Source organism: Mesoplodon mirus (genome assembly GCF_964341445.2).
Source record: "Mesoplodon mirus genome assembly, chromosome: 4".
In the NCBI taxonomy this organism is placed as follows: domain Eukaryota; kingdom Metazoa; phylum Chordata; class Mammalia; order Artiodactyla; family Ziphiidae; genus Mesoplodon; species Mesoplodon mirus.
In genome coordinates, this window is record NC_138979.1 from 7137982 (window position 1) to 7156608 (window position 18627).

The 18627-nt window shown below is 46.2% G+C and overlaps 1 protein-coding gene across 1 annotated transcript in view; it reads left to right on the top strand.

Annotated features, from left to right (window-relative positions):
* FAM171A1 (family with sequence similarity 171 member A1) overlaps positions 1–18212 on the top strand; it is a 129027-nt gene extending 110815 nt beyond the window's left edge. Inside the window, exons 6-8 of the mRNA XM_082618463.1 lie at positions 11394–11510; positions 14510–14624; positions 15174–18212. Of these exons, the coding sequence (XP_082474589.1) occupies positions 11394–11510; positions 14510–14624; positions 15174–16881 (1940 nt within the window). The 3' untranslated portion in view covers positions 16882–18212. The remainder of the gene's footprint in view (positions 1–11393; positions 11511–14509; positions 14625–15173) is intronic.
* Positions 18213–18627: the final 415 nt, after the last annotated feature.

The following is an 18627-nucleotide window of genomic DNA, read 5'->3' on the forward strand; positions in this document are numbered from 1 at the left end:
ATTCCTAAAATTTGTTAAGCCTTTTGTGTTTGTAGCCATACGCCCCAACAGCGACAAAAAAGATAATTTTTAGAAAACAACACCATCACATTAGGTATATTGTAGCCATGGTTCAGGGCCGCTTTTGTTTTGAAACCCTGTTCTTAGAGACTTAATTTTTCTAAAGGGTCCTTTTATATAGAATGAGAACTTCCCATGCTTGAGTTGAACAGAAACAGTTTTTGGAAAGCTTAACAAATGATGGTTGCCCGCTTTGTGGCCTTAGAGTGTATAGATCCATATGTTCCTCCTAAAAGAAAACGTCTCATGTTATAGTCAGCCCTTAATTACCACTTACGGAATATTCACTTTGCGGATTACCTGTGGCAAGTGTGTATCCTCCAGTGACTTGCCCATCACCTAGAAGCCTCAGAGCTGCCTTGCTTTGCTGCCACGTGGCCTGGATTTTAAGCACTGCATCTAACATGCTCGTTCTAAGATCAGCCTGGGTGAAAAATAACTAGGAAGGCAAAGCTGCCGTCATTTATTTTAAAACCAAATATTTTATAAATGTCTTCTGTTTTCAGTGATCTCCACTGGAATGGGTAATTAAAAGGTAAAATTATTTTTGATTTGAATATTGCGCTGGTTGTACAGCATTTGGCAGGAGTGTGTAGAACACAGGCAGCCTGTAGCCCAGCAACCGAGACAGCTTGGACATGAACAATGGCTCCTCTGGATCTTGAGCAAGTCCTTTAGCCTCTCAGGGCCTCAGTTTTCTCATCTACAAAATGGGCATAATAATAGCTCTCATCCCCGTCTCATAGAACTGTCGAGAATGGAGAGCCCTTACAGCGGTGCCTGGCACTGGGTAAAGTGCTCTATAAGTGTTAGCCATTATTATAATCATCACTGCCCTTATTCAGCCCACATGTAGTTTGTGCATTTTGGGTAAAGCGTGATATAAGGAAGACAGACAAGTACAGTGAAGTCTTAGTGGCTTTACATTGAATTTCCAGTCTCAGCCAAGGCTGCTTTGTAGCTGGTATGCTTGGACATCCAGTCTAATTGGTTGGTACTCTTGTTCTACTAGTTGTCCCATATTTTGAATGTCATTGCTGTCTCCCTATTTCTAAATGACTCAAAGTTCAGAATAGGTGTTGCCTTTTCATTTGACTTGAGGTAATGTACATAAAGCCCCTAGCGCATTGCCAGGCATGTATTCAGTTCTTAATATCGTGGTTCTTTTTACCCCTTCTCTTGAATCACCCCTTTAAAATTATTTGCATAAACACACATGCACATGCATACACCGAACACACCCATCGAACCAGCCCACATAGAATGTGCTGCGTTAGAGGTTTCTGCAGAAGCGTGCTTGCTGGCTCTCATTATGACCCGTAGTGGAGTTGTATACGGCAGCCCCGCCTTTTCACATGGTGGGCAGTTTGAAATACGCCTATATTGAAGGGGAAGAAAAACAGGACCGTTTGGGGAAAGCATTTTTTTGTCTACTCACTCTCAGCTGAGCTTATTCATTAGCAAAACAGGTATGACGATAAACCAGCATTTTTCATCACTATGCTCAAAACAGCCCTAGAGGTTGGGAGACTACATTCTTTCTTAATCAGAAAGAAGCCAAAATTCAGCACAGGGAAGTACCTGGCACACATGTCCAGTATGCTGGGAACGGAGAAGGGGAGATGCAACACATGATTTCCTTCAGACTTCAAATCCTCTTCCTGTTCTAGAATCTCCGATTTTGGTGCATTCCTGCTTCTATGCCAAGACTTAATGTGGCTTAATAGAATGATGGACTGGATCTGGGGATACAAAACAACAATCCATTCCCAGATGTTTTGTTTGGCCCATACAGTTGATTTAGGGGCATTTCTTTGTTTGTTGTGTTTTAATTTACTGTCAACATTTAAATATTGAAAGATTTCCTGAGGAATTCTGTTCTTAGCTTCTCTTTTTAAAAGTTGAACCATTCGTTCATTACAGCAGCTAGATAGTAAACGTCTTCTTTGTGCCAGATTTTACTCTGTCCTAGGCTCTTGGGATAAAGCAATGACAAAACAAGTCAGGGAAGGTCCCTGTAATTATGAGTCTGTGTTCTAAATGGAGGAGACAGACAATGCACCAGTTTATTACTTCACTGGCATGAGTGCTGGAAGACAGGTAAGCAGGGTGATGTCGGGGAGAATGATCGGCTGGTCAGAGCCTATGGAGGGGTGATATTTGAGCTGAGATCCCAAAGATACCTCTGAGTCTAACATGGGAATGTCTTGGGGGCAGCACACTCTAGACAGAAAAGAAATGGTCAACGCAAAGGTCTTAAGATTGGAACCAATTTGTCTACAACTGCAGCAGCCAGTTCACTGAGAGGCACTGCCCCTTCAAGCATCTGGAACAAACTCAGATAAGTGTTTGTCAGCTCCCCGTCGGTAATCTGACAAGTGACTAGATTATTTCTGGAATATATTAGAAATATTTCTGAAGTTGCTTCCAGTACTGGCCACCCAGTTGATATACCCCGGCAACATTGTGGGAAATGGTCTTAGGGTTTTCTGAAAGGGTCGCCACACCCCATGAAAGTGCAGACCATCTAGAGCTTTGCTACTCAAAGAGTGGTCTGTGGACGGGGAGATTGTTCGAACTGCAGAATCTCACGCTTTGCTCCAGACCCACTGAATCAGAATGTGCATTTTAACAAGATCTCCACTGTAACAAGCTCTTGAACAGGCACTGGTTGAGAGCATCTTACCGCATCTGTCCAGGTGTTTGTCACCTTCTCTGTTCTGCCACCCTTCGTTTTGAGCGAGTTTTCTAAATGCTGGGGATTTGTGGCTGTGCCTCCCAGAATCCTGGTCTGCGTCCCCTACCCAGTCCCATCTGACATGTAATTGCAGGATGGATGTTGGATTTAGTGGGTAATGAACAAAATTTCTCTCCATATGGGCTTAATTAGCCAGTACTTTGATGCTGCTTTCTGGAAATTTATATATACCTATCGTAAATTCAAAATTCTCTCATTAAATTTTATTAATGCTATTATGCATGCTGATACTTCTGGCTACCTATTTAAGGCATAAGCTTTCTCTAGCTCTGCCAGAAGCATTATGGTTTCCCATTACTGCTCTCTCCTAAAATTTGTTTCAGTAAGTCTTGTGATCGCTCAGCTAAAGCTGAAAGGGAAAAAAAATCAGTCACTTAGATTAAATTTATTTTTAAGAATCCATTCCTCAAAATTTACCCTAAAAATACCCAGGGAACATGTTGTAGCTGAATACAGATGCATTTCTTGTTTTAATGTCTAATAATTGATTATATCTGTGATTTTATGCTTTGAACAGAAGGTCATTGGTTGTAGTGAGTTGCCCTTAATTTTATTCTTGTTTAAACGGGTCCTGAAATGTACTTGCCCGAAGCTATAGGAATGCAACCATCTGTACAGGACTTTCACTCTTCACTTCCATTGCTTTCAACAAGCATGGTTAGGTACTTGACCACCAGATAAACATTTTGCAGTGTAATTAACAAGGAATGTATCCTCCTCACAGACTTCATGGGAAAATAATTCCAAAAAAGGGAACATAGCTATTCAAAAGCATAGACTTTAATTTGGGAAAAAAAGAAGGCTACTCCACAATGTCATAAAAATAGACACTGTCACTGTTTCTGCTCTACTGATGAATGTGACCTAAGGGCTGATGGACTTTTCTGATTTTCTGGGTGATCTCGTCCCACTAAAGTTTTGTTAAAGCATGTGATAAAAGAGGCTCAGACCTTGACACTGCTAATTGTACATCTGGTAGAAAAATAGAGTAGAGGTTATAGCTTAAGATAATGCAGATGGAAATCCTGGGAAATAAGTCTATGCTGGTTTCTAGAGAAATCCAGCATATTCCAGAAGCTGGGGAACCCCTATGATTATAAGTAGCAATAATAGTAATAACTATTCACTGTGGATCTGAGTGGTACATACCTCTTAAGAGGACTGCCCTCAAATAAGCTAATGGCCACGCCATCCTGATTATTCAGCAAGAGTGACCACAGCCCAAGCGAGGAGACAGTCATTGGCCAAAACCAACAGCTGAAGGGCAGGACAGCAGAGGTTCCTACTGTCCAGATCCATGCGTGTGTGTCATGCATATATGTCTCACCTCTGGCCATGAACGTTCCCAAATAGTTCACAGTGAACAATTAAGTCGTAGGAATAGAGATGGCTCTATTTCACAGGGTGAATATTCGCCTTTTAATCGACAGAACTTTTTTGAGATGGGTTTTCTGCATGGCTGTGGCATTTCTTCATGTCCCAGCGTACAGACCTAGTAGAACTCACTGCAGCCTCTTTCAGGAAAAATACATCAGTTAGAATATGTTAGCTGCACAGGGTAGTAGAATCCCCAACTACAAGTGCTTAAATGATGAGACCATTTATTTATGTGACAAAGGAAGTGTGAAGCAACCATCCCCCAGCTGGGCCATCCTCGCGTGTCCTTGGGTCGCACAGCTGGAAAGTGGCAAAGCTGGGATTCACATACAGGGTTATCTTAGGCCGGGCAAGTCGTCCATGCACTCATTCGGCCCTTGATCGTACTGGACTTTTATCTGCCCGTTGTCCTGAGGTGTGACATGGTCACAAGTCCCAGTATAAGAGCAATGACTTCTTTCTCTGTATATTGGCGAAGGGGCAAGATGCCAGCTTCAATGTCTAATCTGTTAAAAGGGCAGGTTTTCACTTAGAGTTTCCTTTTCAAAATCAGTAGTGCTCATCCGAACAGGGTTTTTCTGCTTGTTACCAAATGCTGAGATGAGCTCGTGCAGCTGATAAAATAGGGGCTTCTGGGCCGAATAAGTGAGCCAGGCAGAAAAAGCAAGGCAAATCTGAACCATATCCGTCGTATTCTAATTAGACATTATATTTTTGGCCCTTTTTCATATTTTAGAGTTCTTTTCCCTTTCAATAGTCATTTGTTTAAATTTTGAACTCAATGTTCTTTATGTTTTGCAAATAAAAGCTGCTTTCATTCCTGCTTGGTAACCAAGCAAGAAAACGGCACCCTTGGTGATCGCTAAGAGACCCCATCAGATCTTACAGATGAGCATAAGGCGTGTCTTTTTCAGCCTGTCAATTATTGTGTGTAATAATCATTGCAGTTAAATGTAGCTTCCAAGTTAAGATCTTGTGGTGCTTTATACACACAATGAACCTTGCCAGCAGAATACATAACACGCTTTCAAAAGATGAGGACAGGGACTTCCCTGGTGGTAAAGAATCTGCCTTACAATGCACGGGACGTGGGTTTGATCCCTGGTTAGGGGACTAAGATCCCACATGCCGTGTGGGAACTAAGCCCACGTGCCACAACTACTGAGCTCAAGAGCCTCAACTAGAGAGCCTACGTGCCACAAACTACAGAGCCCACGCGCCTTGGAGCCTGCGCACCACAGCTAGAGAAGAGAAAACCTGCACGCCACAACTACAGAGAATCCTGCGCCGCAACAAAAGATCCTGCATGCCTCAACAAAGATCTCGCGTGCTGCAACTAAGACCCAAGACAGCCAAAAATAAATAAAATAAAATAAATGAGTAATAAACAAATCTTTAAAAAAATAATAATTAAAAAAAAGATGAGGACGGTTTTTCAACAAAGTATTTCTCCTTGAAAAATCTTTCCATTGTGCAGGGTTTCACTCTAGAGAATAAGAATTCAGACAAAAACCTATCTGAGGAGGGCTTCTCTGGTGACGCAGTGGTTGAGAGTCTACCTGCCAATGCAGGGGACGTGGGTTCGTGCCCCGGTCCAGGAAGATCCCACATGCCGTGGAGCGGCTGGGCCCGTGAGCCATGGCCGCTGAGCCTGCGCGTCCGGAGCCTGTGCTCCGCAATGGGAGGGGCCGCAACAGTGAGAGGCCCGCGTACCGCAAAAAAAAAAAAAAAAAAAAAACCTATCTGAGGATGTGTGTTGAAGAAACTTGGATTTAGCATATCTCTGTTCCACGTCTGGGTTAGTCTCTCATGGTGGCTGCCTGTGGAGTTTATTCTAGATGCAGTCTTTGCAGGTGGGTTATCTAGTCCCCAGTAGTAGATGCCCCTGGTGGGGAGTTGGGGGTCGTTGGTGGTGAGGAAGCAGAGCTGATAACAGAACTGCTGGTAACAGTGTGTAGGAAGGGTGGGGGAGGGAAGGGGGGAGGAGGTGGGGGGAGGAGGGAGGAAAAAAGCACAGCTGTGGGTGGGAGTATTTAGCATAAGAGCAAACAACTTCGTTCCTCAGTAGGGACCTAAGGACATCAATATTTTAGGACTAGCATCAGTTGATCATGATCATGACCCTGTATTATCATGAAAAACATCAAAATTATATTCAACTTTATAAGGCAGGAGTAAATGATACTTTTTAGAATTATAGAAAATTGCCTTTTCAAACTTCGGCAAATAAGACCCAAGTTCTATAGAAGAATAGCTTCCAAACCATGTTCAGGAGATGTCTTGGGGGTTGTGCCGGGGGGGTGGGTTCTTGTCACTTGTTTGCAGAGAAGCTTGTCTTTTTTTTCTTTTTTAATTTAAAAAAAAAATTTATTGATTTTTGGCTGTATTGGGTCTTCATTGCCACGCGGGCTTTCTCTAGTTGCAGCCAGCAGGGGAAACTCCTCGTTGCAGTGCGCAGGCTTCTCATTGTGGTGGCTTCTCTTGTTGTGGAGCACGGGCTTTAGGCGCACAGGCTCAGTAGTTGTGGCACACGGGCTCTAGAGTGCAGGCTCAGTAGTTGTGGCTCGCGGGCTCTAGAGCGCAGGCTCAGTAGTTGTGGCACACAGGCTTAGTTGCTCCGCAGTACGTGCGATCTTCCCAGACCAGGGCTCGAACCCATGTCCCCTGCATTGGCAGGCGGATCCCCAACCACTGCGCCACAAGGCAAGTCCCGAGAAGCTTGTCTTTTATCCGTTTTATATATTAATTTCTTAATTGTCTTAATACAAAGGTCCCATTAAAGAGAAAGAGTTCAAATGCTTTGAAAGCTGATGATCTAGAAATTTCAGTCCTGCGGAATTTCATCCCTCGGTGATGCTAGAGGGATCGCTCTCCCACCTTCACACACATAGAGTCCCAGTAATGGACGCGGCACGGGGCTCCGTCAGCACAGAGACGCACGCGGCCGCCAGCCCGCCTGCTCCTGGCACACCCGCTTCACATCCAGCCACCCTCCCTGGGCAGTGACCGCCGTGCATGAAGGTGGCAGCCTGGCTGGGCTGGCGTTGTGGAGCACAAGGAAGCATGGCGCCCTCCTCCTACCTGCACACCTTCACCAGGTGACCCACCTTGAGACCTGCCTGGACGGCCCGATCGCGAAGAACCCTGGAGAGTCGGCAGGAAGCCCCATTATGCTGTTATGACCTCAGCAGCTGCCCTAATATCCAGACCACAGGGGAGACAAGCTTATTGACCCGGGCAGCCCTGCCGGCAGCTGTGATGACCCAGGGGTGTTCAGAGGCTGGCCCCACCCGGGAGGGAGGGGAACAAGCCAGTGGCCTTGCACTTGGAATTTTCTAAGCAGGAGCAACCCAGGTCTTCCTGTGATCTGTCTGACCAGCACCGAGGCTCCCACAGAGATGGGAGGGACCCGCTCTTGGTACCCTGGCCGCGGGTCTGGCAGTCATATAACCTGCTCAACAAAAGAGACTCTCCAGAGGTCTGTTTGTCCGGCCGTCTGGTCACCAGTGACCATTCCCGGCGCTGGCTCTCCAGCCATGAGCACAAGAATCTCTTACATGTGCGGAGGATCCTCAGGTGGGAAAACAGCCTCACACCACAGCATCAGGATTTCAGTAATGAGAAGCATATGTTTCTAGTACACAGTTCATTAATTCTTGTGTTCCCTGTAGCTAATTTCCTACACAGAAAGCTTGGAAATGGCTTTTGCCAATAACAGCGTGATTGCTGAATCCCAAGACAGTGCTGCCCTTTATTCATTGTACACATGTATGTTTCACAGAAAACTTAGGCTGAAATAAATGCCTCTTTCCCAGTTGGCTGTGTTCCGTCTGGTCTGAAAGAGTAGAATCCCAAGCTTAACTGCATTTCCTGCCAGCCACACCCACCTTTGCACAAGAGGTCATCTGATATTATCTGACGGGGAGTGGGGCGTTTGCACGTCTGGCTTTCACCCTCAAGTACTGTCACGTTCCCACGCCAGGGATGTTTCTGGGTGTTGAGAAGACAAAGGGAGCATAGGATGAGGGTTAGCAACTTCGGCGAGGTATGCTTTGGAAAACGGGTGATGTAGTAACACGTGCCCTGGGGTCGCCGAGACCTGGAAGGTCCCTGCGCGCAGGAGGGGCTCAGGATGGACACAGGATGTGACTTGAATCTTGAAGGATGGGTAGAGTTTTGGAAGAGGAAAAGCATGTGAGGTTGGAACAACAGTTGAGGGCAAAGTCACAGACTCTCGTAAAAGTGTGTGTTGTGAGGACCAACCTGGGAAGAACTGGGCCGGGGGGGCGGGTGACCTCCCATTGCTAATGGCGCCAGAAGCCCTGCCCAGCCCTCCCCAGTCTCCCTCCCTCCCGTTCCCCGGGCCAGTACACTTAATTACCGTGCCTCTGTGCATGCTGTTCCCTCTTTTTTCTCTCTGTTCCTGGCCACCCTCCACCCCAGTGACAGTCCTGCCTGTTCACCGGAGCCCAGCTCATCACAGCCTTCTCTGCCCACCGCAAGAGGCACTCGTTCTTACTGAGCTCCCAAAGCAGCTTGTATTGTGCCTTTTCTTGGCTCTTCTGGCTCCCACAAGCATCACAGGCTGGACTTGGGGGCCTGTTAGCTGGGTGCGGGGTGTGTGTGTCCGTCCACCCTTTAGGCTTGTTCCCAGTGTAACTGGGAGGTGTTTTAAAGGCCCGTTTCCAGTTGGCTGTGTCGTAGAAAGCCAAGGCGACTTAGCCATCCAGGTAGGTGGTTTGCCCTTGAGTGAACTCGCAGGGCTCTGAGCCTCCAGCTGTTTTCCTCTGGTTGCCTTTAGCCTAACCTAATCCGCTCCACTTGAAGAGCAGTGACTCAAGAGGGAAACTGCAAACCAGAGTGCAGGCGGCTTCCTGGCTGATAGGAGATCCTGGCAGGGCCACTCCTGTGGGAGAGTGTGTGGGAGTGGGGTCGGGTGTGTAAGTCATGAGCTAAACAGCATGGGGTCCCCGAGGGGAAAACCGGAAGTGGTGGCAAACAGACAATCCGTTCTCTGCCTTCAGGCGAACTTTCTGACCTGACGCAGAACCCCTTTAGCCACCTGTGTCACATGCTCCCTGTTTCCATGTTCTCAGCAGCCCTGTGGAGTGAGTGATGCTCGGAGTGGCTGGACCACCTCTGGGTTGATGCTCTTCAGCCAGTGAATCTGAAGTGAGCATCCTCATCCTCACTTTGGAAACCTTCCGGCGTATATTCTCGTCTAACTTGACTTGAAATCCTCCGGAGCCATGATTCAGCCTGTTGCAGGGGGCAGTCAGACTATGTAGGGCACCCGCTGACACCTGGCCTCTTCCCACCTTCCTTCTTTGTTCACCTTCTGTCTTCGAGGATGAGGATGAGGAGGAAGGGGAGGGGGACAGGGGGGAGGAGGAGGGAGGGGGAGGGGGAGATGGAGGCGGGGAGGAGATGGAGGAGGAGGAGGAGGAGGAGGAGGGGTGGGAAGGCTATGGGAGGCGTTGCTGGGGCACCTTTCCACCCCCTACATCTGAATGTTGCTATGGCAACTGATAGGCCCTAGGAAGCCTGCCAAGTATTGTTTCTTTTCTCCGGGGGGAAAGAAAACTGCTCTTGCCACCTCCGTGATGTGTATACCTAGGAAAGGCAGGGATTTGGAGAGTGGAAGGTGGAATATTTGGTGCACAGCTGCGCATTTAGTCCCGGAGGGGACAGGATTCCACATGCGGCCATTTCAGGGGGTGGGTGATCGTCGCAGGAACGCTGTGTGAGTGACCTGTGTCTCCGGGCTGGTGGGGGCCTAGCCAGCAATCTCCCTTGCCCCCCGGCTCTCAGAGCAAGGTTCTCTGCAGGTGAGACAGGTGACAGCCAGGCAGCCTTGGGCGACGGGCTCCTGGAAACCTTACAAAGTAAAAAAGTTCTCAAACGCTGGCAGGTTTTGTAGGAGATGCGGCAGGGCAGAGTGGAAGAAATAGCACCGGCCTTGAGGCCAGACAGACAGACAGACCTAGTCTGCCCCTGCTCCGCCCTCTACCCCTGGGAGGCCTCGGAAGAGTTCCGTGTCTCACCAGTGTCCAGTGTCTGAAAGGGGAAAATAAGTCCCCCTCTGTAGGGTCGCTGTGAGAACCGTAGATAGCTTGTATAGAAAGCACATTGCTGTGACAGGCCAGCACACGGAGGTGCTCACTACTGTGAAATACTAGTTACAGTAGTGACTGAAGACAGCCCTGACCTGGACGTACTCCATGTCTCCCATCATCAGGCCCAACTAGAAGCTTCTTAAAATACTCGCCTAAGCCAGTCTTATGGGTTAGAATTTGCAAGGATAGGACCAAGGAATCTATATACTTTTTTTAAACTTCCCGAAGCATATATGGAATCCAAAAAAAAAAATGTTCTGAAGAACCTGGGGGCAGGACAGGAATAAAGACGCAGGCGTAGAGAATGGACTTCAGGACACAGGGAGGGGGAAGGGTAAGCTGGGATGAAGTGAGAGAGTGGCATGGACATATATACACTACCAAATGTAAAATAGTTAGCTAGTGGGAAGCAGCCACCTAGCACAGGGAGATCAGCTCGGGGCTTTGTGACCATATAGAGGGGTGGGATAGGGAGGGTGGGAGGGAGACGCAAGAGGGAGGGGATATGGGGACATATGTATATGTACAGCTGATTCACTTTGCTATAAGGCAGAAACTAACACACCATTGTAAAGCAATTATACTCCAATAAAGATGTTTAAAAAAAAAAAAAAAAAACTTCCCCAAGCAACTCTGATGTCATGGGTCTGCGATTCCAGAGAGGAAATCCGTTTATTTGCTTGAGGATGAAGACTATAAACAGAGCTGGAGTTTTTCCCCTCTTCTTTCCCATCCCACCAGCCCTTTTCATGCTACCTTTATTCTGCTTCTAAACCCCTAAGGCTTCCGGAGGAGATGGGACATGATTGTGGAGGAGTAAACTCCAAAAGCTTCTGCTAAAATTATCTGCGTTTGGAAGCAGGGCCGTGTGATAAAGTGGCTGAAAGTCCTTTAATCAGGAAGCAAAACAGAAGTTCGACTCTTTCCTGAAAGCGAAATGCAGTCCCTGCATGAGAGCTGGACCCTTTTTGCTCTCTGATGGGTTCTAAGCACGATACTGAAGGTGACTTGTACAATGGGCTGAAGCCTTAAATAGAAGTTTAGCGTGCATGTGGCTGAAGTTTTTTTTCCGCATCCCACAGGAACGTGGCTGAAGAGTGGTCTCGGCCTCGTGCACCAGGAAGGCAGCCAGCTGACGTGGACATACATCGCCCCTCAGTTGGGGTACTGGGTGGCAGCCATGCCTCCTCCCAACCCAGGTAACAGGACCCCTGAAATCTGCAGTGATGGGAACCGATTCCTTTGAGGGTTCAGGCTAAGTGTGCTTTTGAAAGTGATGTCAGCAGGGAGATCACATCTTCCTTAAATATGGTTGAAAGTGTGAAAAAGCAAATGATGAGTCAAAGGTTTTTCCTGGGGGTTGGGGGAGCTCTGGTTGGAACTCTCCCATCCAGGATAAGAATAATGCATAGAAAATAGCCTTGTCTCGAATCTCTGTTTTGCTCAGACAGCTGCCATAGGGAATTCTTAATCTAAAGGCCACAGAGGCAGGTCAGACCTCCTCCCTAATTTCTGAAACAGCTGTGGCCTGGTGCAAGAGGAAAACGTAGTATAAGGCAGTCACCAGAGGGACCAGCAGAAAGTCACCGTTGGAGGCTTCTTGGGGCAAAAACCTTGATTGGGCATTTCTGAAAGGCTTAAAAGCAAACCTGTTGTTTTATATCTAAAAGAATATTCATCTCCATTTAGAATATATGAATTAACTCATATTTTTCACTGAAGTTTAATTTCACAAATATTTTGACTAAAAGTTTGGGTTTTTTTTTAACCTAACCACCCTGAATTATCCCTAGGAGTATTCTAGAATTGCTTTTTTCAAAATAGTCACCTTAGGAGAAGTCTTTCCAGTAGATGACTTCCAGTACTCAAAATGCCTTTAGAACCTTTTTCCCCTGGACTGTCATCATTAGCGAAACTCTTCATAGGTGGCCAATCTTTTTGCTCAGAGGGTCCCTTTGCTTTTTCTTAGACACATCTAAAAGTCACCCACCTCCAAGGCTGGTGAATAAAGTAGGTAATTGAGCTAGGTCAAACTGTGCTATGATTAAAAGTTGTCTCGTCAATTAACCATAAAGGCAGTTCCAAAATGGGAGTCCAGAATACTTTACCAATGGAATCATCACTGGGATGAACACTTAGACTCCCAAAGTAACTAATTTGATGGAGGCCAACCCTAGATGGGTGTTGAAAAATCAGTTACATTTACTTTATAGTCCAATCCTGGGGAAATGTACACTTCACATCTGGGTTATAAGAGTATGCGTTTCCCTTTACCATATGGTTCTTGTAGCCATGTAGGCATGAACCAGCTACAGAAATGCCTCAGTCTCCAAATCTGAAATATCTAGAATATGATTATGAGTAAGGTAAGAAAGAAAAAAAAGTCCTTAAGTACCAAAGTAGAGACCACAAAGCCCGTGCATTAAAGTTAACTTTTATTTTAGATCTATTTCAAAGAACCATGGCGATCGGTGTTCCTATCATGCGACAGATCAATAGATACTTTTGTAAAGAGGGGAAGAAGAACTGCTAGATGTAGGTCGACCCAGGCTTCCTGAGAGCAGTGAAGGAAGAGACAAAAAGCCATAAAAAGCAAACATAGTACAGCCCTGACGACATTTAATGTAGAAATATGTGTGTTGGTAACCCCACAGCCATCACTTATATAAAAACAAATTACAGTGATGCTGTGCTTTCGTGAGCCCATTCATTCTCTGGTTAAGAAGGAAATGAAGTATGACTGTGAGGTTTATCAAGATTTCCACTGGCAGAAGTTAAAATAATAGCATTTTTAAGTACTTAAAAGGACCAAGCTTCAGTTATTTGGAAATGATTTTTATGTGTACCCCAGATTTCTTGGTGACCCCTGCCAAGGCATTACCTATGTCTGTGGGGTTATCTCTGTGTCAAAAAAAAACAAAAGTTTCTCTGAACAATTAAGGCGGTAGGTAGTTGTCAGTAATTTTTTCGAAAAAAAAAAAAGTTTCTCTGAACAATTAAGGCGGTAGATAGTTGTCAGTAATTTTTCCAACTTTTGTAAATATTCACCCTCACCCCATTGAAATGATTTGTAATTGGGAGAGAATGATGTCATCTTTTGAACTTAAGTAATGTCACTATTTTCAAAAATCCACAAGTCTCCTTGGACTTATCTAGCTTTTAAGAGATTTTTGAAGAAATATGTCCCTTAGAATATAAAAAATCAATCAATAAATGGGTGTTTATGGTGTTTAGTAATCATAACCATGCTCCTCTGACGTAATGTATGATATAACCACATTCCTTCCTTCCCATCTTTTGGAGCACTGCTAAGATACCTGGACACCAATAGGTGCCGCAATATTGTAATTTGGGGAGGTTTTCGTTATTGCTGTCAATCCATTGTTAGCAACATTAAGATAGATTCTTACTACTATTGAACATAAGGAGTAAGTTAAACTACCTCTTGGGATTCTAATGTAAATTTAATCCCAATTTAATTTAATGGATTCTCATGGATTTTAATATAGATTAAAAAGAAAATATGTTTACCTTTGATCACCTTGCCTGTAAGTTCTGGAAAGGTCTGTTGCCACATCAGGTTAGCCATTTTGAACAGATACTAGAGAGAAAGATGTTATTTTTTAAAAACGGGAGACATTTTAGAAACCCTTGATAGCCCTGTCATAAGCTGTGGATTATTTTTTTTAAGTCAATTTATTTCATACATTTCAACTGATTCATTTAGGCCAAGGGTTTAGGCCAATGATTACACAGTAATCATTGCCCAGGGAAAGTGAGAATCAAATTTCATGACTTTTCTTTTTTTCTTCTGCAGTATCATAAAATCCCCAGGTCTTCAGGCCATGTCTCTGAATGGATGAGTCCCCCTCATTATATGATCATGCATCTAGTTTTCTTTTATTAAAAGATCACATATTTAGAATGATGAAAATGGTACCCAATGCTAAGGAAGGACCCTGGACACTGCATAGAATTTGAGTATTCAGAGTGCTCTAGTGATGGTTTGGGTAATCCCTTTTCACTGAGGGAAGTTACAGTGATGCTGCAGGCACATCATCTAAAGGGTGTTTGCATCTGTCCTCCGCTCCACACCCCAGACAGTAAGAGCAAGAAAAACATCACGCTCTCAGTTCATTTCCCCTCTTTTTATTTAAAGGTTTTCACAAATCTCAAATGCTCTTTTCTGACTTTTTAGGTCCCGTTGTCACACAGGACATCGCCACGTATCACACGGTGTTTCTTTTGGCCATCTTGGGAGGAATGGCTTTCATTCTTTTGGTTTTGCTGTGTCTCCTTTTATATTATTGCAGGTAAAGTTTTACCACTGAGGCACTGTCTTTTTTAATTTGGAATTTCTTGCACAAGCATTGATATCGAGGTCCTTTTCTGAGTCGAGGTTCTTTTTTTCTCATGAAAAAGTACCTAAGAACTGAACACCTGTCACGTAAGTTGCAAACGAAGTGGGAGGCACACTGTGTAAAATGTTTCTTAGAAGGGCGGTCCCAAAAAAATAAGTTGTCATGATTCATTCAGAATAGTCCTAAATGGTAATGAAGAGATGATATTCTCAAGGACAGAGCAGAACTATTCTTATTTTGATGCCTCATCTGATCGACTTGCAAGGATGTTTATCGTCGACTCTGCTTTTGAATGGATAACTTGGATGTACTTGGGGTAAAATCTGCACATTGCGATCCTCAGAATCAAACTAGGGCTGAGGGTGCGGGGTGAGAAGGCTTCTGGCTGCCAATTCATTGTGTTGTCTTGTTTCTTCCTGTGGGAATTGAGAATTAGGTTTCGACTTGAACCTTCACTGTTCTGAGACTCTTTAATCTTGGGGTTTGTATCTTTGATTGCAGGCGGAAGTGCTTGAAACCCCGCCAGCACCATAGAAAACTGCAACTTCCTGCCACCCTGGAGAGTTCCAAAAGGGATCAGTCAACTTCCATGTCACACATCAACCTGCTGTTTTCTCGGCGGGAATCAGAATTCCCTGGCCCGCTCTCCGTCACCAGCCAGGGCCGCCCCCCGGACGCCCCGGGCTCAAAGGAGCTGATGAGTGGAGTCCATTTAGAGATGATGTCTTCCAGCGGGGAGGTGGACATGCACACGCCCATGCTGAAGCTCTCCTACAGCACCTCGCAGGAGTTCAGCTCTCGGGAGGAACTCCTGTCTCACAAGGAGGAGGATAAAAGCCAAATCTCCTTTGACAACCTGACACCGAGTGGGACGTTGGGAAAAGACTACTGTAAGTCGGTGGAGATTTTCCCCTTAAAGGCCAGGAAATCTGTGGAAAGGGAAGGCTATGAGTCCCCCGGCAACAGTGACTACAGGAGGAATTACAATGCCATGCTCTCGCAGCCTTTATTTGAAAAGCAAGACAGAGACGGTCAGGCCTCCGTGACCCACATTTCCACAGGAAGTAAGCTCACCATGCAGGAACACATGTACCCCGCGCCTTCATCTCCGGAGAAAGACCAGCTGATGGAGCGCAGACCTACTGAATGTATGATGTCGCGATCAGTAGACCACCTGGAGAGACCTACCTCTTTCCCGCGGCCCGGCCAGCTGATCTGCTGTAGTTCCGTGGACCAGGTCAATGACAGCGTTTACAGGAAAGTATTACCTGCCTTGGTCATCCCGGCTCATTACATGAAACTCCCAGGGGACCATTCGTATGTGGGCCAGCCCCTGGTCGTCCCAGCCGACCAGCAGCTCGAGATCGAAAGACTGCAGGCCGAGCTCTCCAGCCCTCACGCGGGGATCTTCCCACACGCCTCCTCACAGATCCAGGCCCAGCCCTTATCTTGCCAGGCCATCTCGCAGCAGCACCTGCAGGATGCGGGCACCCGGGAGTGGACCCCGCAGAATGCGTCCATGTCCGAGTCCCTCTCCATCCCGGCATCCCTGAACGACGCGGCCTTGGCGCAGATGAACAGCGAGGTCCAGCTCCTGACCGAAAAAGCGCTGTTGGAACTTGGGGGTGGGAAGCCCCTTCCCCACCCCCGGGCCTGGTTCGTGTCCCTGGACGGCCGGTCCAATGCACATGTCAGACATTCCTACATTGATCTCCAAAGAGCTGGGAGGAACGGAAGCAATGATGCCAGTTTGGATTCTGGCGTGGATATGAATGAACCCAAATCTGCCCGGAAGGGAAGAGGAGACCCCTTGTCTCTGCCGCAGAACCGCCCACCGGTCCAAGAGCATGCGCAGAAAGAGCCGCGGGCCGCAGACGGCTCGGCCTACACGCAGCTCGTGTACCTGGACGACATGGACCAGAGCGGCAGCGAGGGCGGCACCGCGGTCGGGACGCCCGAGGACAGTGCCCTGCGGTGCCTGCTGGACGGCTCCAGCCGGAGAAGCGGCGGCCAGCTGCCCAGCCTGCAGGAGGAGACGACGAAACGAACCTCGGACGTGCCCCCGGCGCCATCGGCCAGTCCCGACCAGAGGCGATCCGCTCAGGAGGACGAGGACGACGAAGACGACGACGACGACCAGGGCGAAGGCAAGAAGAGCCCGTGGCAGAAACGGGAGGAGCGACCCCTGATGGCGTTCAACATCAAATGAGCGGCCTGAGCCGCCCAGCGGGGGACTGGAATCCAGTTGAGTTGCCAAAAATTCTTTCTTACGGAAGCGCCGACCTGTTTGCGGAGGAAGTGGTACCACGTCCGCCGTGGGAAGTGGACTTTTTTTCTGCAATTACCGTTTGCTGTCAAAGTGTTTGGAAGTAAAGTTCTTACTCGGAAGAAAGAATGCGTCGCCTCCAGGGAGATGGCCGAAGGGAGTATCTGAATGTCCGCGTCGTTCCCAGTACTTGATGTGTCCACCCCCGAGGACACCAAAAAACCACACGTGATGTCGCTGGGTTCTGATGATAACCTCAGTTCTCCCGCAGATTCTGGGAACCGATGAAACTCTTGTTGCATTGCTTGAATCCATTCTATCACAATAATGCTCCTGTGAAGTTATTATGGAGAAATTAGCTTGGCACTTAGTGTCTGGAGGTATGCATTATCTCAAAGGAAAACTATGCATCGCTGCTTCGTGGTCGGTCTTTGCTTAGATTGTTGCTTTGGCTAGGTTTCGTTTCCGATTTGCTTTTGTTAAACACATACACGCGCGCGCGCGCACACACACACACACACACACAATTTGGTTGTAAGGAATTTATTCCTTCGTTTTCACCTGTTCTGCTTCCCGGTGGTTTATTTCGGTATCTCCTTTCAGGAACTTCTGAGTGTCACCTCTGAACATCCAAGCCTCTTAATGAAATCGTACTGAAGTTTTTATCAGCTGCCAGTCCTTCACTTCTGGTCCCATTAACTCCAAGTGCCTTTTTTACAGTGACAACAGACCGTCCCTTACTTTGCTTTTTTTCGTTTGTTTTTCTTAACTTCTTTAATTGAACTGCCTGGATTTTATAAAGTTATGAAACGATCCCCCTTTTCTTTCAACTGCATGCCGCCAAGTGCCCATTCGTGCTCTGAATCCTCATTTCAGCTCCGTGTATTCTCTCGTTCTCACGTGTGACGTGGATTCTGTTTAGCTAAGCGAGCCTAGAGGACACTTTAGTGATCCCCTTTCCTCCGCCATCCTTTTGGCCACTAGGCACCATTATGGTTTTATTGGCTGTTTGTATATACGGTTACGTATTAACTCTGGAATCCTATGGGCTGATCTTGCTCACCAAACACGGAGTATGGGCTGAGCAAGTAGACTGAATGTGACTATTAAACAAATCTTATGTACTATCCAAAAGTGCCAGAATGACTCTTCTGTGCATTCTCCTTAAAGAGCTGCTTGGTTATCCAAAAATGAAAACTCAGAATAAACTAAAAAAAAAAAAAAAACGCGTCTTGTGGTCCTTTTCATTCACTCTGAGCCGTAATTGGTTTTAGAGTTGCCATTAAGAATTCTCTCTTCATCCCTTGGCAGTCTGGAAAGCCAGTTGTTGGATTTATATTCAAAGACGAACACGTGGGGGGAGGGATAAACTGGGAGATTGGGATTGACATATACACACTGCTATATATAAAATAGATAACTAATAATGCCCTACTGTATAGCACAGGGAACTCTTCTCAATACTCTATAATGGCCTATATGGGAAAATAATCTAAAAAAGAGTGGATATACGTATACGTATAACCGATTCACTTTGCTGTACAGGAGAACTAACACAACGTTGTAAATCAACTATACTCCAATAAAAAGTAAACAAACAAAAAAGACTAACACATAGATGCCTACGAATTGACATGATGGTTAAATCCTAAAAATCAACCTTGCTGTTTAATTTCATTCAAGAATACA